The sequence below is a fragment of the Ailuropoda melanoleuca genome, chromosome 10 (genome assembly GCF_002007445.2).
Source record: "Ailuropoda melanoleuca isolate Jingjing chromosome 10, ASM200744v2, whole genome shotgun sequence".
In the NCBI taxonomy this organism is placed as follows: domain Eukaryota; kingdom Metazoa; phylum Chordata; class Mammalia; order Carnivora; family Ursidae; genus Ailuropoda; species Ailuropoda melanoleuca.
In genome coordinates this window covers 22,857,737-22,883,848 of record NC_048227.1, presented here as the reverse complement: position 1 = coordinate 22,883,848, position 26,112 = coordinate 22,857,737, and the positions used below count along the sequence as shown (strand labels likewise).

The 26,112-nt window shown below is 41.9% G+C and overlaps 2 protein-coding genes across 8 annotated transcripts in view; one reads left to right on the top strand and one right to left on the bottom strand.

Moving 5' to 3' along the window:
• Window positions 1-103: 103 nt before the first annotated feature.
• Window positions 104-19,676, top strand: LYRM1 (LYR motif containing 1). 7 transcript variants are annotated; one of them, XM_011235200.3, is made up of 4 exons: window positions 104-429; window positions 13,210-13,358; window positions 17,205-17,297; window positions 18,433-19,676. In XM_011235200.3, the coding sequence occupies exons 1-4, from the start codon at window positions 267-269 to the stop codon at window positions 18,547-18,549; spliced, it is 522 nt and encodes a 173-aa protein (XP_011233502.1). In that variant the 5' UTR covers window positions 104-266; the 3' UTR covers window positions 18,550-19,676. The 7 variants fall into 7 exon arrangements, with proteins under 7 accessions (XP_011233502.1, XP_002927649.2, XP_034526186.1 ...); XM_002927603.4 differs by having other exon boundaries at window positions 109-381; XM_034670295.1 differs by having other exon boundaries at window positions 111-381; window positions 13,192-13,358.
• A 2,809-nt stretch (window positions 19,677-22,485) lies between these two features.
• Window positions 22,486-26,112, bottom strand: part of DNAH3 (dynein axonemal heavy chain 3) — a 174,459-nt gene continuing 170,832 nt past the window's right edge. Inside the window, exons 61-63 of the mRNA XM_019808319.2 lie at window positions 25,124-25,328; window positions 24,283-24,420; window positions 22,486-22,879 (exon numbers count right to left, since the gene is read on the bottom strand). Of these exons, the coding sequence (XP_019663878.2) occupies window positions 22,526-22,879; window positions 24,283-24,420; window positions 25,124-25,328 (697 nt within the window). The 3' untranslated portion in view covers window positions 22,486-22,525. The remainder of the gene's footprint in view (window positions 22,880-24,282; window positions 24,421-25,123; window positions 25,329-26,112) is intronic.

Here is a 26,112-nt window from a genome sequence, read left to right as displayed (position 1 = left end):
GAACGGGTGGAAGACTGCGTCACGACGTACCCACAGACGTACGAAGCCGTCGCCAAGTAAGGGCAAAGACCTAGCGACGCGAAGGGAGGGCTAGGAGGAGCTGGACTGGACCATTTTTTTGGCTGGAGTGGCGGGGGTGGATAGCGAATGGGATAAAGGGAAACTAGGGAGGGGATGAAGTTTGCTATATTGTTGCGTATACGGCGGAAGGTGGGCTGGAGTATAAAGTTTAAGGGAGGCTCGAGACTACCCCTGACCTGGAACTAATGCTCCCACAGAGGTCCTCCCGGTGGTTTAGTCCGGCCTGGCCTACCGGACCTGCCCGACCATCGTCGGCCGCGGCTCAGCTAAGCTCCCGGCACCGCCTCCTTCTAGCCCGCGGTAGGCTGCGGCGCTTCTGTGGGTGGGGGAAGGCAGGATTGACGCCGAGTGAGTTTAGGGGATGGAGACGCGGACTCCTGGCGCGGGAGACTGGGGGAAGGGGTTGGCTCCCCAGGGGCAGGGATGGGGTGGGGGCGGGGGTGCGACGTTGCTAGGAGATGTGCTTGTGTGACCCCAGCCTCGCGAGGGCGGCTCGGTGTCATCGCCACTGGCCTCGGGAAGCGGCCCGAGGGCCGGGAAGCGGAGGCCTTTTGTGGGGACGCTGAGATGCCGGTTGGGCCCATCTGAGACTTTTCTGAGTCCTTTGGATCCCTGAATATAAATGGGAGATTAGTAGGGGCAATTCCGGGAACGAGAGGCATCAATCTGGGAAAGGTTGACCCACACGAGGCCCCGTAGAGGCTACGGAGATTTTCTAGGATAGTGAGAACCTGCCTCTTATCGCTTCGGTGTGCAAGGGAGAAGAAGGCGGAGGCTTTGCTCCGTGACTTTTTATTCCAGTCCAGAAGAAAGTTAAAATGTAAATCAATAAGGAAGATAACAGCAAGTGCCACGTGCCTGCCCCCTAAGACAATAATACTGGGTGAAGTGGTAGAAGATGAGGGAGGGAGGGTCACTCATTCGGGTAAGGCTTTTCAGACAAGGCCAGGTTTCGTAAAGATGCGAGAAAAGAGAGAAGCTAGGGAATGGACTTTCTAGATGGAGAAAAGAGCCAACGGGAAGGGTTCTGAGGAAGGAAACGACGAGAAAGCCAGGTGGCTGGAACTGAAAGAAGTAGGGCCAGAGTGATCTGTGATGGAGAAATGGCAGGGCCTTGTCAAGCAGAGCATTTTAGCCCAAGGTAAGGGTTTGGCTGTTAAGTTACCTGAGGGTTTTGAGAATGGCAGTGACCTGATTTACATTTTTAAAAAATCCCTTGGCTGCTAGATAGAGAAGGGTAGAAGTTGTCAGACCTGTTAGGAGGCAGCTGCAGTAAGCCAAAGGAGAGATGGGTAGTGGCAGTGGAAATGCTGATAATTAAATTCATAATGCATTTTGGAAGTAGAGCTTGGAAGACTTGCTGCCAGATTGGATATGAAGTGTATGGGAAGAGGAGGAACCAAGGAAAACAGTTTGGGAGGGAATATCCTAAATTCTCTTTTAAACATACTAGATTTGCTAAGTCGATTAACCGTCCAGGTGAAGATGTCGAGAAGTTAGATATCAAATCAGGGGGAATATCCTAGAGAAAATAAATAGAGGGGGTTTTAGAGACTACCCAGAGAAGAAGAGAAGCCAGATAAGGCCTCAGAGGTAAAAGAAGGCTCCCTTAATATCCGACAATAATGAGACTCACTGTCATAATCAGTGAGACTCATCCACCCACTAGCCAGCTTCTGTTCATCCTCTGAGCCCTGGCTCAGATCTCTTCCTTCCCTTACACCCCAGCTGTCAGTGCTTTTGGACTTGTGCACAGGTGATTTCTGTCCATTACAGCAAGCCTGACTTTGATTGTTAATTGTATGTCTGACTCCCCACGGGCTATTTCTTCTTTGTGTCCTGCTGGCTCCTAGTACAGAGCTTTGCCCATAGGGCCCACTATATGGTTACAGCTAGGTAGGAACGCTATTCATAAGATATCAGTCATGGACTTCAACAGTTCTGGCAAAGGGGATTTTGTCCTCTTGCTGCCACTGCCAACCACAATCTAGATATGGTTAATCTCATAAAATCTAGAAAGGATACCAGAAGAAGTTTCAGAAGGCCTGGGTTTCAATCTTGGATCTGCTACTGACCAGCAGTGGCATTGGATAAGGTCTTTTTCATTGAGCTGGAGGGGTTGGCCTAAATTAGAAATCACAAACTGGCAAGACAGTTTGCATGCAAACGTATCGTTCATCCCACAAAGTGATGTAAATTTAAATTCTTTTAAAAATTTACTTGCCAACATTTAAAAATTGGACATCAAAATCCAGATTTTCAGCTTCATTTGAAAAATGAGACATCTGGCAACACTAGCCTGAGGTTCCTACACTGCAGCAGTCAGCTGGAGCCAATAAGCTCCTTCCCACCCACCCCCCTCCTCCAAAACTATCTCCCTGACCTGTGGGCATTTGATTTGCAGTTCTTGGTATAGCCCTGTGCTGTTCCTAAGGAGCCATTAGCTACTTGTAGCTATTTATTTGTTTTTTTTTTACATGTGGCTATTTTAATAAAAATTTAAATGCCAATTCCTCTGTTGCAGTAACCAGATTTCAAGTGCCCAGTAGCCACATGTGGCCAGTGGCTAGCTACCCTGTTGGACAGCACAGTTATAGAATATTTCCATCATTGAAATACATTTTGTTGGTCAGCACTGGACTGGAGGAGCTTGAAGGTACTCTGGGTGCCAGTCATTCCACACATGTAAAGATGGGCAGTCATTGCTCCTACTCTCAAGGGATTTTGTCTAGTAAGGAGCTTGTTGCCTCTGCAGATGGGAAAAGTTGTTCATTTGGTAGTTACTTGATAGTTGGAGGGCACTTAGAAACTGTCTTGAGCGCAGGGACCCCTACTCAAGGAAGGTGAGGTTATTCATCAGATGGTTTGATCAAGGGTCAGATGCTAGAAAGCTCCAACTATATCTAAAGTTCTAACTAAAGCTCTTTTGTCAGTTTCCTAATCCATTTCCCTAGGAAATTATCACAAAGGAGGGATCTAAATGTTAATTTAAACCTAAGTGTTTGTTGTTCTCAGACTTCCCCCAGTTCCTATGAAGGGGTGAAATCCTGGGTAGTTCTGAATGAATGAATGACTGGGGTTGATTTTTAGCATTGACCTAGTTTTCATCTATTTCCAGCACACATACACCCCCACACATGTCTAACACCTCCTCCTACTTCTGGTAACTGGTTCTCACCACCTCTGACTGACCCTTACTTTGTCTTTGTCTCTTAAAATATGCTAATAAGGAAACAGATACTTCTATTTCTTTTGAATTGAGGGGCCAAAGCTTGGTTTCCATTTAGAACTTCTGTCTTTGAGGGGAAAAAGAGCTACATCTCTCTTGGTTACAAAAGCCTGATTGGAGTTCCCCTTACAAGTATAATCTCGAGTGTGCTCCTATGCTGGTATATTTAGAATGAGCTACTTGCCGCCTATGATCTTGTTTGGGATAATTTAGAAGTCTTTCAGACATCAGTATTTTTTTTCCCCTGTGTTCTGGAGATTTCCCATATTACAGGACCTAACCTAATTTCCATTCCTTTAAGTAAAATAAAAACACGGTCTACCTTCTCCGTGCCTCCTATCTCTGACACACCATATTGTCACTTTCTGTGTAAAAAGATGCTGTTTCAGAGAATAGCTGTGGTATGATTAAGTATACCACACAAGCATATCCTGAGATTTGCAAAACAATGTGTGGCTTTACACTTCCCTTTTCGGATTCTAGTAACCAAAAACTGAGTCCAGGACAGGAAACAAGTCCATTGGGTGTGTGTGTCTGTGTGTCTGTGACTGTCTGTTAATGAAGAGAGAGGAGAGGGTAGAGATGTGTGGAGCACAGCTTATCTTGAAGGTTATATTTGATTTGGGTAAGGATGATACTGTATAGGATATGGGTGTACACCAGAAAGTAGAAATATAACAGATGTAGGAGAAAAACACACCAAAGGATAAGCAAGGAGTAAGAGATAAAGGAAGAAAAATAGGAAGGGAAGTCTGGGCATGCTTTCGATGTTGGCACCTGCATTATATTTCCAGTAAGAAGTATGTGCTGTGGTCTGAAGATAAGCGGTGCCTCCGACAGGGTTATTTACTCATACTGAAGAACAATAGCCCTTTACTGTACAGGGATTATTAATGATCAGAGGGAAACAGCTTTAGGAAAATTCATTACTATCACAAAGCAATAAATCCACAGGCCGCATGCTTCTTTTCCCTCCTCTGCAGACAAAGCTTAGCATAGATAAAAGAGGCCTCATTGTTTCTTCTTTATTTCCTCCTATTCAGGTAACGTTTGCCTTTGTTAATTCCCAATGCTAAGTGATTTACATGGATTATCTCATGAATAATTCTTAGCACAACTCTTTGAAGAGGGTTCTATGTTACCCCATTTCACATTTTAAGAAACTGAGGCTCAGGAAGACTTGACCAATGCAGTGAAGTCAGAATTCAAACCCAGGTTTGACCATTCCAGAACCCATTTGCTCATTAGTTGCATTGTATCTTCTGTTCCTTACGTACATGGAAAAACTTGGAATGCCTAAAACCAAGACAGTCATTCTTTACTCTGCTTTCCGGGGCAAGAAAAACTGTTTGCTTTGGCATTAGGAGAGCATTTCAGTTCCCTAGAGGTTTTCCAAGTGACAGAGCTTTAAATTACAATTTTGTAGGTTTGACCCCTGATCATTTGGGTGCAGTGGATCTATTCCCCAGAAGGATTTTTTTTCCAAGAAAAAAAATGTATCAGAACCATATTTTTCTATATGTTTGATTCTAAGCTTCATGGAAACATAGTAAATCATATCAGTCCAGGGCACCAACCATTACTGGGTTTTAAAAAATTGAAGAGTAAGGGTTATATTATAATTGTGTATCCTGTACTGCCTTAGATGGCACTGATTAAGGCCTCCTCCCCAAATAACAGAGTCTTAAGTTCCTTATCCTGACACCCACAGTACCACTCTTGAAAACATCATTGTGAGGGTTACTTAGTATTTTTAAATACTGGTCCAAATCACCACGTATGAGAATGGGCATTACTGGTGACTATTCTGTGTGTGTAAATTTATTCTTTTTTGTTTTGTTTTTTAAAATTTTATTTATTTATTCGATAGAGATAGAGACAGCCAGCGAGAGAGGGAACACAAGCAGGGGGAGTGGGAGAGGAAGAAGCAGGCTCATAGCGGAGGAGCCTGATGTGGGGCTCAATCCCATAACGCTGGGATCACGCCCTGAGCCGAAGGCAGACGCTTAACCGCTGTGCCACCCAGGTGCCCTGTAAATTTATTCTTCTAACAAATATATTTCAAGCTCCAACTTTGTACCAGGCCTAAGAGTGTGATGAATGAGGCATAGTCCTAACCTTCTAATTTATCCCTCCCCAAAACACACACAGTGGAGGAAGAAAGGTAAGACAAACAGAAACTTAGAATAGAATAGGATGAACAGTAGGACACAAATGTGCTGGAGGGACATAGCTGAACCCATTTCAGTAGGAAGAAGGCTCCCTGCGAAAAGTAAGGCAAGTCCAAGGATGAGAATCAGCAGCTAGGCAAAGAAAGAATATTTCAGTTGTGTGAATTTGGGCCTTCATTTGACAAAAAGAAGGGGTGTCAGATCTAAGGAGATTGGGGCAGCAGGAGAGGGACAGCACGAGTGCCCAATGAACACGTAAGACAGTGATTTCATTTGGGTGAGTTTCACAATCACCGCCACCCCCACCCAATCAGGAAGTAGTTGGGGGAGAAATTTGACTATATTACATTCATTATGAGAAAAAAAAAAATTCCACCTAGGGGCACATATTAAAAGAATGGAAAGAGTCCTTCAACCTGGGGTTTGAAAGTCAATTCCCATCGCCTTTTCTGTCCCTTGTTTATACTGCAACACTTTTTCTTAAGTAGAAGGCAAAGCCTCATGAGAGTCCAACACTGTGAATTTTGACATTCCTGAGACCAGAGTCATACTTCTATAAATTTCATCTGGAGAAGGAATTTTCATCTCTGCTCTTAAACTCCTCAGTGTTCATGCTGTGATAATCTTTCCAAAGGTGGGGAAAAAGGTGAAGTGGATAAATCCCCTAATACTAGCATATCGTCCCACAGGCCTCCTGTAAAACCGTACCTAGACATGCCACGTGCCTACATGTGCTGTGTAGAGTGGATTCTTGGAGCCTACCCAGACCTTTCACTCTTTCCACTCACCATAGAGTAGAAGGGTGAGTGGGTGGTGTGTTTTGTTTTGTTTTAGATTGATTGCTTCCCCATTATTCCAAAATAAAAGTGGGAAAGCTCTTGGTCAGGGAAATAATAATCCAGCTTTATTGGCTCTTAATCCCAACTCTCCTGTCAATTAGATGGCATTAGGCAAGACTTTTTTTCACCATCTGCAAGATAACAATTTGAAATCCAGCACATTTTAAAAGATGTAAATTAGACCTCTACTTCAACTTGCTTAAAATCTGCCAATGTCTTCCTTTGGTTTTTATACTACAAACCACACTCCTTTCCAGGACCTACCCTCCCAACCTGTGCTGGATTCTGCTCACCTGCAGCCTCACCTCCCTGACAGGTTCTGGCTGCAGGCTGCATTGACTGTGCTTACCACCTCACAGCCTTTGTTGGTTCCCACCCTCTTCCTGAAGCGCCTTTCCCTTAACCCTTCCCTTTAACAGCCTCCTTCATGTCTTTCAGGACTCAAATGTCACTAACCACCCAAAATAAAATAAGCCTTCCCCTATTCATTTGTTCATCATATTACTGGTTCATTCCTAGGGAGCACATATCACCATCAGAAATTGTCTTCTTCTTGTATCTCATCTGCTCTGTCACTAGGATGTAAGGTTCAGGAGGGCAGGGACCATAGCTGCTTGTTTATCAAGGTTGTGTATCCCTAGAATCTCCCGGTGCCTGGTCCCAATGGGTACTGATGGATGGATAATTGCTTGGGAGGGACCAGTAAGGCCTGCAGAGTGGTAGCACTGTAATGAACCCTGGTACCTTTTCTGTGATGTCAGCTCCCTGTGGAGTGTCAGAACAGAGCTGCCATAAGGAACTGAAGAGCAGCAAGGTCCTGCCAAGTGCATAGCCTCCTTTAAAGGTGCTGATGTGCAACATAATTATAAAGGAAGGACAGTTGCAGAGGAGAAGGAAGGGCAGATGGTATACAGAAAACCTTATTAAAAGGTTATTCATCAAGGTGAAAAAAATGGTCTTTTGCCCTTTGTGGGAAGGGAACAAAATTGTTCAGTTCCTATTGTCACAACTGGCTAAGCTCTTTATTTTTTATTTTAAATATTTTATTTCTTTATTTGAGAGAGAGGAAGAGCAGAGGGAGAGGGACAAGCAGACTCCAAGCTGAGCATGGGGCCTACGTGGGGCTCAATCCCACAACCCTGAGATCATGACCCAAGATGAAATCAAGAATTGGAGGCTCAACCAACTGAGCCACCCAGGTGCCCCTGGCTAAGCTCTTTAAAGCAGTTAACAGACATTCAACCACATTCACTGAGATTGAGCATCCTATTTAGTGATTAAAAATTTGGGCTGGATTCCAGACGTTCTGGGTTTGAATCCTCACCTCACCTCTTCTTTTTTTTTGTTCTTTTTTTCTTTTGCAAGTAAAGTCTACACCCAGTGTGAGGCTTCAACTCACAGCCCTGAGATAAGAGTCTCTGCTGACTGAGCCAGCCAGGCACCCCCTGGCCCTTTCTCTTAATAGCTGATGTGACCCCCGGACAAGTTACTTACCTCTCTGCATCAGGTTTCTCCTTTATAAAGGGGATAATGGTAGTTATTTACCTTAAAGAATTATGATGATATGGGAGTTAACATATGTAAAGCACCTAGCAAAGCCTCTGGCACAGAGTTAAGTACAAAGCAAAATGTAGTATTATTATCATTATTCTAATGAGCAAAACAGTCTAAGCCCTACAGGAATTCAGAGACTGAAGAAAAAGACACAATGAAATTGCAAAATAGCAATGGCTGGCTGTGATAGTAGCAGAGAAAAAGGTGCCCCAGAAAAGCTTGAGAGCAAATAGGTGTCTACTAGGTGCAGTGGGGTGGGTAGCAGAAAATCCGCATTGGCATTGTACGTGGATGGCTCAGCCAGAATAAACACCAAGGCAGGACAGCAGGGTGCCTTAGAACAGTAGCTTTGAAACTTCTGTTTTTCAGACTCTGTATCTCAATTTGTAGTAGTATTTACCCAAATTTTAAACCAGCTTTAAAAACTTTGTAATACATTTATTTAAAGGAAGCTCTATATTGCTATATCAAAATCACTTTAAATTATGGGTTTGATGGACGATTACAATACCTTAAAAGAATCAATAGGAAAATATTTGTACATCCAAAAAAATCACCTTCCCAGCCAATCTTTGGGACACCTGCTGTAGGGGAAACATGGATGTCTCATCTCGCAACTGTGACTAGAGGCCAAAATACACTAGCAGCAACATTTGTCAACCTTTGCTTGGTGGCACAGGCTGCAGTTGGTAGATGCTTGGTAGTGAATTTTATCTTGGTACTGTGTTAATATGGGGTGCAATTTTAAGCAAAGACCAGTTTCCAGTCACATTTTCTCCCAGGGACACTGATATCTCTTATCTTTCCTCATTCTGGGGCTTTGTGGTTAAGGAAATAAAATAAAACAGTTTGATGAAATGTCAGTCTCAGAATAAAAGTTACAAAATTTTAAGAACTCTTTAAGAATTGACTTCGTGGGGTGTCTGGGTGACCCAGCTGGTTAAGTTGTCTGACTTGGGCTCAGGTCATGATCTCAGGGTCCTGGGATTGAGCCCAGTGTCAGGCTCCCCACTCATTAGAGATTCTGCTTATGTCTCTCCCCCTGCCCCCCTTCCTGCTTGCTCTCTCTCTCTCTCTCTCTCTCTCACAAGTAAATAAATAAATGAAATCTTAAAAAAAAAAAAAAAAAGGAATTGACCTTGTGGTCAGTTGTGACTGTGGGTCAGTTGTGGTCTCCTAGGGGTGCCTGGGTGGCTCAGTCAGTGGAGCATGTGACTCTTGATATAGGGGTTGTGAGTTCGAGCCCCATGTTGGGTGTAGAGATTACTTAAAAATAAAATCTTAAAAAAAAAATTGTGGTCCTCTAGACAGTTTGATATTCCTCATGTTGCCTGTGGGAAAATCCCAGCAGACCTCACTGCATCAGATCAACCCTTGAGACAAGTGAAGAAAAGGGGCTGCTTCAGCCTTGCACCAGTAGTGAGAGATCACAGATAGTTCCAAAAGAATAAATGTTGGTTTCAACCCATTAAATCTATTGAAAGGAAAACTCTTTGGGAAAAGGCACTTTCTCCAAACAGGTTGCTTCCTTGGAATAAAGACAAAAATATAAACCAAAGGGAAAAGAGCTTGAAGAAAAAAATTTTATATGGTCAGTTTTGTTTCTAGAATCCCATGCTTTCTGTATCATGAGGTATTTTCATTTAGTCAGCAAACGTTTGTTGAATACTAGTTACACACTTGGCTAGGTACCAAGAATTGAGCAGTAAATAGGATGGATGTGGTTACTGTCCCCATAAACATAAGGATCAAATGGGGGAAGACAGACACCAACAAACCATATTACTTGAGTGATTAGTGCTACAAAGAAGAAATTCAAGAATCCACAGGAAGGTTCAACAGAGCCCTGTACCTAATGCATGTGGTACGGGGAGGGGGAGGATTTTCTGAGACACCCATGTTTGGGGAACTGAAGGATGAGTTGGGGTTGGTCAGGTAAAAGGGAGGAGGCCAGGAGAGAGCCTTCCAGAAGAGGGAACAGCACGAAAACTAAGAAACACATGATTCCCTCAAAGAACTGAAAGAAATCGAGTAAGAAAACAACAAAAGAGGCATTTTTCTTGTCTTTTCTCTGAAGACTTGGAAGAAAGTATTCTTAAGCTAGACTTGCTAATAGTACACAATGGGGAATACAGCTTTAGACCTTTCTCTCTAGGAATCTTTACGACTTGGGTTTTCTGGGTCACCTGATTTTGGAGAAGGAGACATCACTTATCTCCCTTTCACGATTAGTTTTCAAAATACTTAAAACATTAATTAAAGTGTTTTGAAAATAGTCCTATTAAGCACCAATTGTTAGTACTGCTGTTACCTTGAGTACTCTAATTGTAGGGCTTGTGTATCTGTCTATGGTATATGATCAGTTACAGTTTGAAGCTGTGGCTCTTTCAAGTAGTGGAAGGAAACCAGTGAAAAGTCAGGCTTTGGAGACAGTTGCTGCTGTTTTAGTGTGCCAGACCTCCTTCACTTTCCTCAAGTGTCACGCAGTAAGGGAAGTTTCATCTGTTAATGACAGGGAAGTGAGGCAATCATTAATAGAAGTTACAGACTCCCTGCCCCTCACAGGAACTGACTCACGTATTTTCATATGAAACCATGGAGTTTTAGGGAGAACCAGAAACTCAGAAACCTGTTTCCTTACCAGGAAAAGTCATCATCTCATCATCTCTTGGGTTTTTATTACGATTAGCCACAAAGCATGATGTTCTGTCTTGGTTTTTACAAATTTCTTCTAAGCATTTTTTTTTTTTTTTTTGGTGAGGCATCATGCACGTCAGAATTGGTGTTGATTATAATTTCGTTTTTATCTTTGGAATTGGGTGAAGTAGTGCTTTCATGCTTTTCAGCAAATGGTTAAGCCTTTGTTCATTCTGCGTTGCTCAAGAAAGGTCACCAGGGTCAGGAAGGGCAATCATATTAAAAAATTCTCTGTAAGGTAAATTACTTGCAGGTACTTACAATGTCTAGATAAATATACCTCTTTCCAGCTCCCATCTGCATTATTTAGCTGCCCAAGTTCTCATAAGCTCAGGACCATCCTAAAGCATACAATCTCCACATGTGACACCTCCCCCCCCTCCTGCCTTGGGTTGGAAATGGGTTCTGTTCCAAAGGGCAGTGAGCAGCCTACTTCCCCATTCTGATGAGCCTGTTTGAGGAAAGCCCGGTACTCATAATGAGGTGTCCCAGTGCCTGGCCCTGCTACTCACTTACCAAATCTGTCCTTGTCTTCCCAGCCTACCCCATTCTCTAAAATCTGACTAATCAGAATCTTCTAGTAGTGAGAATTTTTTTTTCTGTCTTCTTTTAGTTGTAGAAGTAAATAGTAAAGACATAGACTGAAGTTTTTGCATAAGTTAAAAAAAAATAGGGGGAGAAAAAAAAAATACCTAATGTTCAACATTAGGACATTAGTAGGAGAATAGACAAGTATATTGGGATATCTTCATACAGTGAACTGAATTGCAGTTTGAGAATATATGAGCTAGAGCTACCTGTAACAACATAGATGAACATGGGCCCAAAAAAAAGCAAGTTTCAGAAGGACATACCTTTTACATAGAGAGCTGACCCTTGAACAACATGGGTTTGAACTACACAGGTCTATTTGTAAACAGATTTCTTTTGATAAGTACAGAACAGCACTGTAAATGTATTTTCTCTTCCTCATGATTTTCTTAATAACATTTTCCTTTCTCTAGCTTATTTCATTGTAAGAATGTAATATGTAGTATGTATACATAGGTGTTCATTGACTGCTTATGTTATCAGTAAGGCTTTATGTCAACAGTAGGCTATTAGTAAAACTTGGGGAGTCAAAAGTTAATCAGATTTTTGACTACGTGGAGGTCAGTGCTCCTCAGCCCCATGTTGTTTAAGGGTCAACTGTATAAGATTTGTAAACTTGCTAAGCAATACTATGTAATGTTGAGTGTAAAGCTATGTGTGAGAAGACAAGTTCAGGATATGGCTCATTCTAAGAGAGAGGAAGGGAAATTTGACTAGAAGGGGTATATACAAATGTATATGTAATGTATTCTTTAAGATCCATTGTGAATATTTGGCTATTAATTATATTCTCTATATCTTTTTGCATACCTGAAATATTTCATAATAAAAATAGTTGACAAATTTTTTTTTCAGGAATTTAATCTTTAAAAATGCAATTAGCTTTGGGAATATACTTAGGTCAGGACTCACTTAGCCAAGTCCTCTGAAATTAAAACTAGTGTTTCAGAGGAAAAACCCAAAGAGGCCACAAGCTCTTCAGTCTTCAGAAAGATTTTCAGTTGTACTTACTGTATGGTTCTTATGTGAACAAGGAAGCAGACCAACAATTTTGAGATATTTTCAATAAGGTTATGATAAACTAAAAAAGAGGTTGCCACCTGGCAGCCTCTGGGTGGAATCGAGCCTACAGACCCATTTTGTTTGAACTTCATGGTACTCAAACTTTCAAAAAGAATGAATTAGTGTCTTTTTTGAGATTTCACATTTAAAAAATCTAGATTGCTACCTATTGTTAAAGTATTGGGAAATCTGGCATTCCTAGGCCTTCATTTCTTTCTTTCTTTTTTTTTTTTTTAAGATTTTATTTATTATTTTAGAGAGACAGAGAGAGAGTGGGATGGGGGGAGAGGGAGAGAGAAAATCCCAAGCAGACTCCACAGTGAGTACAGAGCCTGACACAGGGCTTGATCCCACAACCCTGAGATCATGACTCAAGCTGGAATCTAGCTGGATGCCCATGCACCACCCTAGGCCCTCATTTCTACATGGCAGCAGCTGCCTGGAGCTGAGTAGCAACTGTTCCTTTTCAGGGGCCCTCTGTCCCCACCCAACCAGGTTCCCTCATTTTATCTGCCAGGCCCTAGAGGTCCTTGAGTTTACAACCCCTACATTAAACTCAAGTTACTTAACTAGAAAATTTAGTTATTCAAAATGTGCCTTTTCCAGGCACTCTGGTGAGTGCTGTAGTTTTACAAAAATACACACTAAAAAAATCATTCCTAAGATAGTCTGGTAAAGAATTTAGGGCTTTAAAGTATAGCGCATTTGAATTTTGGTTTACCGTGTTTGTAAAAATGGCCGTCACGGCCAACATTAACTCTCAACCATGGGATGATATACAAGGACAGCTGAGAGATCACTGGTATTCCTACAGCACTGTTCTGGCAATGCTACTGAACAGATCTGTTGAGAAAGAGCAATTATTTCTAGACTAATTAAAGAGCTTGATTAAAAAAATGTACATCTGCCTAGCTGCCTACTGTCAAATTGAATTTTCATGCAAATTTTCCCTCTTCTATTTTGGTGGGTCTGAGGATGACAACAGCAACACGACAAGAAGTTCTTGGCCTCTACCGCAGAATTTTCAGGCTTGCGAGGAAATGGCAGGCGGCATCAGGGCAGATGGAAGACACCATTAAAGAAAAACAGTACATATTAAATGAAGCCAGAACACTGTTCCAGAAAAACAAAAATGTAAGTAGGCCCCAACTGGAGATTGTAAGGAGGAGGGCAGTTTCTTGTGATGTTTGTTCTTTTCTGTCCGAAAATTGGGAGGACTGAGCAGCACAGGTCACGGTGGCAGAATGTGGGGCTAGAAGGGCCCAGAGGCACAGCCGAGCTAGCTTGCTCAACTACTGGGAAGCAGAGCCCAGCCTGGGTTTCTCTTTTCATTTGTTTCAGGTCTCAGTCCAGCCTGTAAGTGGCTCAGTGTCCTCAGAAGACACCATGAGCCAGGTGACACAAGCCAGGCCAGTGAGGGTTTCAGGGGAGGAGCCATTCATCACACATTGCCTATTACCAGCCCCTCCCACAGGAGGTGGGCAGTTAAACTTTTTTTTTGATTCATAAACTATTCAAGGCCTCCAAGTATAAACCCATTCAGAGGGAAGAGAATAGGATTAAGACACAGGGTTCCCTTCATAACTTCACTTTGAACTCGAGCCTCTTTGGCTAGCAGAGTGAGTTTTCCCTTTGGAACCACAAAATTGGGTAAGATAGTGCCTCCATTAGCTAGTTTAATGGAACTGCCCACCCAGACACCAGGGAGCCAAAGACCATCTGTAAGAGGCTTGATTTGACCCATCCCAACAAACTATAAAGCATTAGCTGTTAGCTCCTTATGAAGATTGCCTGGCACTAAGCATGGAAAGAGCCTTTCGGCTTCTGATTTTTCTTGCCTCCTTCTTATTGATCTCATGGAGTCAGTACTGTCACTGTTCCCGTCATGAAACCTCCTGACAGAGTACTCTCTCTTCCCCCTCTGACCCCTGTTTCTGTGTCCTTTTTGGCCCTGTCTTCACACACCCTCCGGCCAACTGTAAGGATCCTCTGAAGGTCAGCCCTCTGCGCTGAGGCCCAGGGACCATGCAGCCACTTTATGGTTCCAGCTTTCATATCTGAATACCCAGCCTCTGCCTCTCACCATCACCTGAAGGAGCTCACAACAGGCATGATGATGATCCAAAGCAGAACTGCTCCTTCCACGAGGACACCTCCCCTTTCCAGTTTGCCTATTTCTGCTCTAGCTCCTGTCGCCACTCTGCACCTGTTTGCTCTCATTCTTTCAGTCAGCAAGTATGTGAGTGCCCACCATGTGCCAAACACTGGACTAGATATAGAAGATATAAAATGAGCAAAACCAAGACAGGATCCCTCAAAGATGTTTCAGAGTTAGATGGTAAGAAGTGTAAAATTGCAGTTGGGGTAAACGCTACAAAAGAAACTCTCCCCACCTACAGTACCATCCCCTTTTCAGAGGCCTTGAGGCCTCCCTGCTTCATAAAACCAACCTGCTTATGACGCTGATCTCTGCCTTTCTGACCCTCCTCTAGCTTCTCCAAACTTTTTGTACCACACACCAGAGTGTATTAAAAATGTCTGTTTTGTGTATTTTTATGAGCTTATTGGTACATTTAATGAACTTACTAATATATTTATAAATCAATATGAGTACACAAATGGGAGCTGTGGGCTCAGAAACTTTTTTTTGAAAGTAGTAGATAATGAAAAAGTTGGGAGACCTCTAACCTATGCCTACCCGAGTAGTTGGTCATACTCTTGTCTCATTTATGTTGATGTGGTCTCCCCAACCAGATTGTCAGTTCCTCGAGCACACGGACAATGTCTTATACTTTCTTGTCTATCCCATGAGAGCTGCCCTGTGGTTGTCACTAAATTCATGAGCATTTACAAATACTTTGGCTTGACTTACCTTCTCCAGAAAGCCTTCTTCAACTTCTCTGCCTTCACTCAACCCCATGACAGAAACCTGTTCTGAATTCCTGTGTAGCTGTCTGTAGCAGTCATTGCCCGGTTGATTACATGCCTCCATGCCTTTTCTGGAGCTTTATGCATCTGAGTTGTAACCTTGATAGTTGAAGACAGGGACCGTGGCCTCACAGTGTCTAGCCCGGTGTTGGAGATACCATAACAGCATGTGCCCAGTAAACCTTTTAAGGCTCACTCATGTGAGGACTGCTCAAGACCCTTTGGGTTTTCAGTTATGGCAGTCATCAGTCCTTCCTTTGCCTCTGCTTGAACTGGCCTAGTGTGGTATGAGCCAGAGGGAAGTGTGTGTGCCAGTGATGCTACATGAGTGAGATTATTTTTCATGTCTGGGGAGGAGATAGATGGGTTTTTAATTTTAAGATATGTACTTGTTTTGCCATGTATTAGAAAATAGGGTATCAGATAATTTTACAAATACTATGCTTAGGAGACAGTACATTTAAAGAAAAAGTTTAATATTAGTATAAATGGTATATGGATATAGCAGAATCATGAAGGCAGCCTCTGAATGACTGAATTTGGAGAACTCTAACCCAGACTTGTTCAGAAGGATGGTTGGAGTCCTAAGAGCCCTCAGCCCCCATAACCATACACATCTTCATCAGGGGCTTTTTTCTCCCTAGTCCCTTATGCAGATGTAAGTAGTTTCTTGGAACTTCACTTGCTGTAAGAGTTTAACAATATTCCAAAGGTATCTCGTGAATTGCTCTGAATCCTAATGGGCAAATGGGAACATGGAGATCTGTTCCCAATGTGGACATCAGAGCAACAGATTCTGAGAAGCAGAGAGGTCAGAAAGCTGAGCCTCTGCCCCCAAGGGACCCAGCTGTATTTCTGTGCATTGCAGTTCCTAGAACTCTTCTTTGCTCCAAAAGGTACCACAGGACAGGCACGCCCTTAGAATTTCCAAGCCTCACTGGCCCAGACGTCACTGTGGGTGTCATCTGGGACTGGTGCAATCCCAGCTCTGCTTTGAGGCCCACTTGAAAACTCTTTGCAGAGCCATGTGTCAAGTCATTTTCCATCCTTGGAATGAAAGGGTTTCTGCCCTTCTATCTCACATTCTGTTTTTCAGAATGAACTTGTGATTCCTTTACTTGAAACTGGACTACCATGATTTGACTATTTGGGAATTTAAAAGGCCATTTCTTCCCCTTACCAATGAGCAAGGCAGTTTACAGTTCAAAAGAAGAGGTGGATCATTCTCCGATATCTTACTTAGGGGGTTTCTAGACAGCACTTGCTGCAACAGTTGGGCTAAAGTTTGATCAACGTGGGGAGGATATGAAGAATTCTCATTCAGTGCTGGTGGGAATATAAACTGGTACAACCTCTTAGAGGGTACTTTGAATCTAGAGGGAATGTCTGTAAGAATTAAAAATGACCAGCATTCTCTAGGAATTTATCTTTTAGATATATTTGCATGTAAGCCAAAAACAATTTTAGAGGGATCCATAACAGCATTGTTTATAATGGCAAAAGACTGGAAATAACCTAAATGTCTATCAGGAAAAGGTTGATTGAATTATAACACAGCCTTATGTTGTAATTTTGTCCAGCTGTTAAAAAGCATGGGCATCTGTGTACATCTAGAAGGAGCTTCAAGTTGTTAGGGGAAAAAGCAAGGTTCAAAACAAAGTGAGCTATCATTTGTGTAAGGAAAGAAAACGAAATATATACATGTATGCTTTTATCTATATAGAATATCTCTGGAAGGACAAATAAGAAACTGCCAATAATTGTTGTCCATGAGAAGGGGAACTATGACAGGGGTAAAAGGGAGACTTCATTTTTATATTATATCCTTTTGTATTATTTGAATAATGTTTTACTATGTGCTGGTATTACCTATTGCAATAACTTTTTATATGGTTAATCTACAGTAAACTTTATATTAAATTGCTTTTGATTTTTCAAATTCTCAGCATTTCATTTACTGGCTGGTGAACTGAGGAAGTCAAAGATGTACACCTCTACATAAGGAGCATTAGAAAGATGCTAACAGCCTCACCCATTTTCCTCTTTTAATAGCTCACAGACGCAGACCTGATTAAACAGTGTGTAGATGAATGCACAGCCAGGATTGAAATTGGACTGCATTACCAGATTCCTTATCCAAGGCCAGTAAGTGTGACCCCAGTTAACTTGTGGTGGGTGCTTATCCTCACCAACCCAGTCATTTCCAAGAATGTGTACCAAGAGGGCTAGCATTTGCCGAGAAGTCTAGAGCTTCTGTGGGAGGCATGTTGGAAGTAAGCTATCCTTGCATGCCGCCAACCCATCACAACAAACTAAAATGTCAATGAATGCCTGATTTCTCCTACTCGTACAACTTTCCCACATAGAGAAGGGAAAGCCAGCTTATATTTATATAGCTTTCTCTTCTTGACTTTCATCTTTTTTATGGAAATATTTTTCTTTTTCTTTTTAATAAAAGATGGGTTTATTGGTAATAGCATTTTTAAAGGGGAGTGCATGAGGTGGGAAGTGAAAATGGTCCAAAATTCTCACCCTGTGGAAGTTACCACTCTAACTGTTAGGTTGGGCCATATAAAATTGCCAGTGTTCTACTTTTTGACCTGCAAAAAACAAGAATTTCATACGTACTGCCTCAACCTAGTAGTTGGGCAATATATCCTTTGTCTTTTTTCTGTATTCATGTACATACATTTTCTTAACATACATGGAATCCTGGGCATACTATTTGCCGCTTGCTTATTTTACTTCGTCTGTTCTGGTCATCTCTGCCTACCATCTTTTTAAATGGTTGTCGCTGTATCCTGTTACAAGAATGTGACATAACTTACCCAGCATCCATTTAGGAGTCATTTAGATTGGTCCCAGTTTCCCACGATGCACAGAATAGCTTTGTACACATAAACTTTTTTCCTCACCTTCTTTGGATTCTCAGCTCACCATGTGATCTGTGGTCATTTTCCCCCCCATGCAGGCAATATGACAAGAGCACAAGCTCTGGAATCAGATCTGGGTTCAAATCCTGGTTCTACCACTTAATGTATATATAAGCTTAAACAAGTTATTTAACTTCTGAGCCTCCATTTCTCATCTATAGATATTATCTAATTCCTTACGATATTATCGTAAGGATTAATGTGTATAAAGATCTTAAGGATTAATGAGTCAGTGTAGATTTAGTGCTTAGCAGAGAGCACAGTACCTAGTAAATCCTCAATGGATATAAGCTGCTGTAATGATTATAATTCTTAATATTATCATTATTCTTATTCTCATTATTCAGATTCATCTGCCTCCAATGGGCCTTACTCCACTACGAGGCCGGGGACTTCGAAGCCAGGAAAAACTGAGGAAACTTTCCAAACCAGTATATCTCAAGTCTCATGATGAGATTTCTTAACCCAGAAGAAAATTTATTTCTCAGAATGATGAGCCAACTAGGTCTTGAATGTAAACCAGATGACAAAACCCTTCTGTTTAATTAGGGGCAAAAATTTAAGTATCTTCTTAAAAACATCAAAAATATTGGTATTCACCCCATGGTCTGTGCTCACACATCCTTACAGTTCATCAGGTCTTGCTGCCTACATGGATGACACTAACCCTAGAGGTTACACCCTCACTGAAGCATCATTTGGAAACAAGACTAAGGCCTGTATGTAGAAGGAAGACAAAGCTTTTTCATGGAAATGCCATTTGCCAGACATGCCAGCTGATAGGAAGAAATTAGCCAGTTGTTGGAACTTCTCATAGCTACTATAAAACTATATACACCACCTTCAGAATATTTTTTGGCTTTTTTTCCCCCAAGTTTTTGCTTAAAAAACAAAGTCTTCCTCGAAAGTGGGGTTTCTTTGTGTATGTTTTGTTATCTTTTGACCTTCCCAATTTCCAGATAAATTCTCCTTAAAAAGTGCATCATTGGGGGTGCCTGGGTGGCGCAGTCAGTTAAGCATCTAACTTTTGATTTCAGCTCAGGTCCTGATTCGAGGTCTTGGGTTTGAGCCCTGCGTTGGGCTCCACACTCAGCAGGGAATCTGCTTGAGGATTCTCTCTCCCTCTCCATCTGCCCCTCCCCCTGTTTGTGTTCTCTCTCTCTCTAAAATAAATAAATCTTTTTTTAAAAAAGTGCATCATCATTGGATTGACTGTATTTTTTCATGGAAATTTTACATGAGACCCATCCCTGCCCCCAACATACACATACACAAAAGTATTTGTGTTAGATAAATGCATGTGTTTACTTTACCTTATAACCTATGATCACTTAGAATGCACCCAGGATCTGAAAGGCTCACTTGAAACTCATACTGTATTCATTATAAGTATTTTATCTTAACATAATTAGAAAGTACAAGGGCAAAGCTGGCTTTCATATTATGTCTAAAGAGAAATGGCACAAAGAGAAATCAAAATACAAAGGATTTATACCCCTGCATGTGTGGAGTCCCATGGCAAGTCACGTGTACCTCATTATCATTCCTTCTGACCTCCAAAGAGGATGAGCATCACAAATAAAGACAAATCTTTATCACTTTTGGTCTTTCTCTGTTCTGTTGAACACAATTGCAGCTACAGGCCTTCAGTGAAGAGAGACAAGAGAAATTTAAAAGTGCCGGCAGATGTGTCAGCCATTGAGTGAAGCACAAACCCTAGCCTCGCTTGAATTGGGAGACATAAATCTGCTATTCTATCAGTCACTCTCCTTCTATGTGGTCACACTGTGGAAGCATCTTCCTGCTTAGGGGTGGTTCTAATGTTTAAGCATTTTCTCATGCAACATAGGACCTGTAAAATCAAATCAAGTACTTCGTCTGACGGTCAACCATTGAAACAGTGATCTGTTCTTACATTGGAGGAAAAACTGGTTCTGCTGGACCAAGTGAGACATGGCTTGCCTGTCTCCTTCCTGGTCCCTTTCTAAGTAACTCAAGGTGATTTTGACTGTGCAACTTTTGTCTTTAACGCTGTTGAGTGTAGAAACCACTCTTTCCCCCAGCCTCTTCTAAACTTGGAAGTCCATTTAATTGCTAGCTAGCCTCCTGAGTATCTTCTATGTGCCAGGAACCTTACCTAAATGTGCATTTTATATGCCTAGCCTCCTTTGCAAAGATGTATATTCTAATACATAGAAACATAATTGTCAATTTACTACCAAAACTTCCATATAAGTTATGTTTACGATAGCTTTTTTTCCTCCCATTTTCTCTCAAAGACTATAAGATCTCCATCTTTGATCTTTTAAAGGCAGAACCTATCTTCCCTACGTCCCCTCTTTCAATGAAATTTTCTTCCAACACTGACAAGGACTGAAAACTATTTACCCAACAGCTAGATTTTTAAAGAGCAAGGACTAGCTTGGTGACAATATTTGTCGGATGTCATCTGCTGAGCTACTCATAGGCAGGACCTGCAGCTTCTCACCAAGCTGATCTCTGGCCATCTCTGCCCCAGGACGCCAGCCTCTAACTCACCAGGATTTCTGAAGAACATACTGCTCTTTCCCAGGGGGAGACATTAATTACCACATTGGCCCCAGCAGAAAATGACCTCAAATTTAGGGCACTCTTTCTTTTCAAAGTGGAGGAAATTTTTTAAATTACAAAAATTTAATCCATCGTACAGAAACATTCTGTCCCTTGACCCCTGAGGAATGAAACAGTCAGTCCCTGCTTCCTTCAGCTTTTTGTTGCTGAAGCCGGGGCTTAGATAATTAAAATTCAATTGTTCTCTTAGCAACCCCCTCACTGCCTTAAAGCTTACAATATGACTTAACCTAACCAGTCCAAGATTCAGGCATTTGGGATCCTGACCATCTTTCCATCTCACATGACTAACAATCTTACTTGGAGTGATAATGGCAGTTTCAGCTCTCTATTGATTCTGATTTTCTTTCCCCCATTAAGGGGGAGGGAACTGTCTTTCTCAAAAAAATAACTATTAAGCTACCTGCAGTGAGCTGTAAGAGACTGCTCCTCTTCACTGTTTCTTTATTGCCTCCTGACAAGATTTGGAGAACTGCCTTTTCATACTTAATCTCTAGGATCTCTCAGATAATTTGCTGATCTCAGAATTCAGGGTTCTTAATCAGAATTTGATCAATTCCATGTTTCCATGAAAAGGTTTCTGGAATATGTTTGTTTGGTTCTCAGAAGCTTCCCACATTCAGGAAAAACCAAAGACCTTGAGGACATTTCTAGTGAAGAGGCAGAGAAACCAGCAGACACATTAGACTCTCAAACAGCCTTATGTCCTTGCTCAACAATGAACTGACCAGTGGAATGCCCTGAAGGAAGTCACTTAGAGCCAAAGAGCTGAGTGAAGGAGTTAGCTGAGAAGTAAATTTACCAAGAATGTCATTTTCACATCCCTCAGGATTCTCTTCTAGCTGGCCCTGGGGGAAAACAGTGATAAACTAGAAAAATTTTGGTCATAGCTGTTGCAGCTACACATTTAAGATTTTACATTATAACACAGCCAAGCTGTTGGCAGGAAGGCAGCATGTGGCAGTGAAAAATGCATGGGTTCTAGAGCCAGACCGACCTTGCCTCAAAGCCTGGCTCTGCAATGTGAAAGAGTTGGGTGATCTTAGGCAAGTTACATAATCTCCCTGAAACTCCAGAGGGAGAGACTGTTGTACCTACCACAGAGGAACAAACATCTAAAGGCCAAGGCACAACCCATGGCACACAGTAGGCCTACAACAAATACTGGTTCTCTTATGTCTCCTTTCTTCCTGAAATTTCCACGCATCTGTTGCAGGCTAGTAGAGAAGTATTTGTGTCCCAGTGCTACCACCGATGAACTGTGGAAACTTGGGCTAGTTATTTTTCTAAGCCTCCATTTTTGCATCCCTAAAATGGGCATAATAATACCCTACCACATAAGATTGTTGTGAGAAGTGATTTTCAAATATATCAAAACCTTAAAAAATGAAGGCAGCTCAATCCTCTTTGAACCTGACAGACTCTGATGTTAGTGAATAGAAACAGAGTAGGAAAGAAGCAATTAAAAGTTCAGTGGCAGTTATAGCAAAACCAACAAGAGAAAAACCACAAAGGAGCTTAGCCAAATGGCTAAAGGTCTAGGCTGAAGAAAGAGTCCCACTGTCGGTATTCAAATCTGGTCTCCATTATTTTAGTAGTTATCTGATTTGGGAGATCTTACCTTCTCTGTATCACGGTTTCAGCAGCCATAAAATGAGGATGATAATAATGACCTATTTTATAGGGCTGCTCTGAAATACTGGCTCATAGCAGGTGCTCTATTAATATAACTGCCGCCATCATCATCATACCGTGTGTTCTTATGAAAGGAAAGCTAGGTTGTGGTTGAGAATGAAATGCCTTTTATTTTCTGCATTGAGACAGATGTCATTAATTATCCAGCTGGCACAGAGAGGCTACCCCTCGGTTTATCCAGTGCTTCTGGGGCCTGTCTGTTGGGAGTTCAATGGAGAGGACATAGTTGGTGGAGTGGCCTGTGGTGGAGAGGACGCCTCTCCGGGCACTTGTTTTGTAGACTGGACACACATAAATGTTCTGATGCAGAAACATTGCACTTTCTCCAGGTTTTAGCCAAATAATGGGCAATGGGTCATAGAGTATTTTGGGGAAAGACTCCCCGATCTGCTTTGTTTTCCTGTCCCAGCGGGCACCTTCTAAGAAGAGGCCTTTTATGTAGGCCCCATCTTCTGGGCTACTCTCCATGACCGTTTCTTGTGCGGTGACCTGGAAGAGAAGAAGCTGTAAGTTCTATTACCTGCCATTTGCCTAAATGGGGCAACATTAAGAGATTAGAGTCTGCTGCAATGCCTGCCTTTCCCAATATGCATTTCCCAGGACACCGGGACTTCTGTGATAATACTCCTGCCTTCACGCATGGACCAGTTCTGATTCCTAGTCAGCATGCTGCCCTTATATATGGTGGGCATAGAGAATGCACTGAAGTAGGAGTCAGGAGGCCACATTAACTACAACTAGCTTAGCAACCTCGCACAGTCCTTTCCCTTTCTGGACCTGGATCTATAAAGTGAGGGGTTAGATTCAGACACATGCTGGTAAAACAGTTCTCTGGCGGGGAGAAATAAAGCCTTGATTTGTAATTTTTGTTGATGTCTATGGTATATATGGTCACTTTCAGGCTATCAACTACATAATAACGAGCCGCAACTGGCTCTGGTGAGTTGATATGAGCCAGCTCCAGCACACCACTGTTTAGGTTCAGAGGTGGTAAAGTCAAATTCCTTCAGGTAAGTGCAGAAAATGGTCCAAGTGTAGGAAAACCAGGAGTGGTGGGGATTATGGTGAACCAGAGATCACAAGCTCCATTTAAAATCATTCAAACTGTAATCTTTTTGTTTTTGTGAATAGAATATTTTTCTCATTTTTACTTCTAAGTACTTATTGCTAGAATAGGAAAAGGCTATTGATTTTTGTAGATTTAACCAGTATCCAGCCACTGTATCGGTATTCTGGTATCTATTACCTATCGGTATTCTGATAGGTGTGTTTTTAGAGTCTTTAGGATTTCAAGGTATACAATCATTTCAACATCAAAAAAGATGGTTTTATCTTTTTTTCTCCAATGTTTATCGCAGTTATTTCATTACTTTATTGCATTAATTTCAGCTTAGCATTGTCTTCAAAGATCATCGAGTTCATTCATAATCTAAATTAAGACTTAGGCAACCAGTCTGCAACCTCTCAACAAGATGATCTTACTCCTTTCTCTCCATATATGGACAGAGTGATATTTGATTACTGGACATTACTTTGACTTCACTCCAAGCAAAGGACCACCCAAGACCAAATGAAGAGTCCTTTCAAAGGAAGAGTCCACCATGGTGAATAAATAGTGGGGAGGACGCTTTAATTTTTCTTGGTATAATGGAGGCAGAGTTTTCCTCTGGAAAGATTCCTTATATATATATGCAGAGACAAAGCCTTGGGAATCCTCTGATTCTATCAGTAATAACTTTGGAGCTATTTTAAGTTGTGCTAAATACTTCACTTGTACCTTCTCAGGAACATTTGGGCCTTAACACATCCAAATGTTTGGACTCATTAAGAAACAGGCAACATTGCTTTCCCTGGTTGGTCCCATGGGCTACCTTAACCCAAAGCATCTCTACCTCAAACTCAAATCCGATGTGGTCAATGGGGATGGTGTATTTCCGGGCATAATTCTGAGAGACACCCGTCAAAAAAGACTGTGTGAAGTAGAATCCAGAGATCCAAAAGACCACAGGGGGCCCATGGTCAATCCATTCCTGGAGAGCCACAGAAATAAAAATCCAAAATCAACAACACATCAAAGATAATTCAAAGGCAGATAATGTAAATGAGTCCCATTAAGAAAAATACTTTTTCTCATTTTTCTTAAAACAGGCAGCCCTCTAAGTTTAGCTTATATTTTCCCACTTTTGTTTTTGGGTTTCCCCCCCCCCACTTTTGAAATGAAGATACGAAGATACATATTTCTACTTTAAGAAAAGTATAGGTGCAAGCTGGTGGCAGGAGTACAATAGAGACTGGCAGGGACTCTAGCAGTGGAAACTATGTGCCTTGTCTAAACTGAGCAACAGCCACTCATCTCATAATATTTGCCATTCAGGAATGCAGGCCCATTGTTTCAGGTTTTCCTTTCTTTGCAGGACAAGTATCTGGAGTTTTATGTGTAATAATTCAAGGTTGACATACTAGCTCAAAAAAATTTAAATTACCAGGCAGCCAAACCAAATATATCTATTAGTCGAATCTGGCCCATGAGCCACCAGTTTGTAACATGTATTCTAGGTCCTACTCTTGCCTCTATAGGCTATAATCTTTCCAAAGACTCTGAGAAGTCTCCCCCTGCCCCCCTACACCTCCACTCTGGGAAGACTGTCTCTAGTAGGTACTCAGTCCATTTCAGAATGTCCTCTCCACCTGAATGAGCATGTCACGTGCCCAGTTACCCTGACTCCCAGGTACCTGAAAGAAGGCCAGGCGGGCCAGCAGGTCAGCCACATAGCCCCCCAGTGGCTTTAGTGATGGGTAGGACTTGGCCATCCACATGGCCGGCACTTTACCCATGATCATGCTACTGAAGACACCCTCCAGCTCTGAAGACATCAGGACCTGCCCTTTGATGGCTCGGCCAAGATTAATGAGGCTTCCTCGAACCACTTTGGTCAGCCTGCAAGAACAAAGGAGCTGGCTCAGCCAGGCTCTCCAGTTTTATTCTACCCAAGTACACTGACTCCAGGTCTCCTTTCACTTTTCCCCTCTTTCAAAGGTGAAATACACTCATGATAGAAAAATTATGAAGATGAGAAAAAAATTAAACCACCCAGTATCTCAAGATACTTTGATGTCTATCTTTCCAAATTTTTCTATATATAAACATAAATTTTTTTAATATCTGTTTTTCTCTCTTAGCATATAGGGAGCATCTTTCCAATTTAATAGAGACCTAAATCATCCTTTTTAATGACTGCAAGGTGTTTCATTTTATTTAACAATTTCCCTATCGCTAAAATGTGTTATTTCTAGGTTTGTTGTCACTGTAAACACATTGGTAGGGACATCCATCCATATCAATCTTTGTGGAAACTTTTAATGATTTTCCTAGTAACAGCAGAATTTCTGGGTCAAAAGGTAATACAATTGGGGCGCCTGGGTGGCACAGTATGTTAAGTCTGCTGAAGTTTCTCTCTCCCTCTGTCTCTCTACCCCACACATGTGCTCTCTCCCTCTCTCTCTCTGAAATAAATAAATAAATTCATCTTTTTTTTAAAAAAAAAGGTAATATAGGGGCGCCTGGGTGGCACAGCGGTTAAGCGTCTGCCTTCAGCTCAGGGCGTGATCCCGGCGTTATGGGATCGGAGCCCCACATCAGGCTCCTCTGCTATGAGCCTGCTTCTTCCTCTCCCACTCCCCCTGCTTGTGTTCCCTCTCTCGCTGGCTGTCTCTATCTCTGT

What these genes read in the sequence shown, in the direction of transcription:
- LYRM1 (XM_034670294.1), top strand. Translation starts at nt 267, where the DNA reads ATGCTCCCACAGAGGTCCTCCCGGTGGTTTAGTCCGGCCTGGCCTACC. An exon ending in TGTTCCAGAAAAACAAAAAT is followed by an intron (nt 13,359 to 17,204) that starts GTAAGTAGGCCC and finishes CTCTTTTAATAG; the next exon opens with CTCACAGACGCAGACCTGAT. An exon ending in AGATTCCTTATCCAAGGCCA is followed by an intron (nt 17,298 to 18,432) that starts GTAAGTGTGACC and finishes CTCATTATTCAG; the next exon opens with ATTCATCTGCCTCCAATGGG.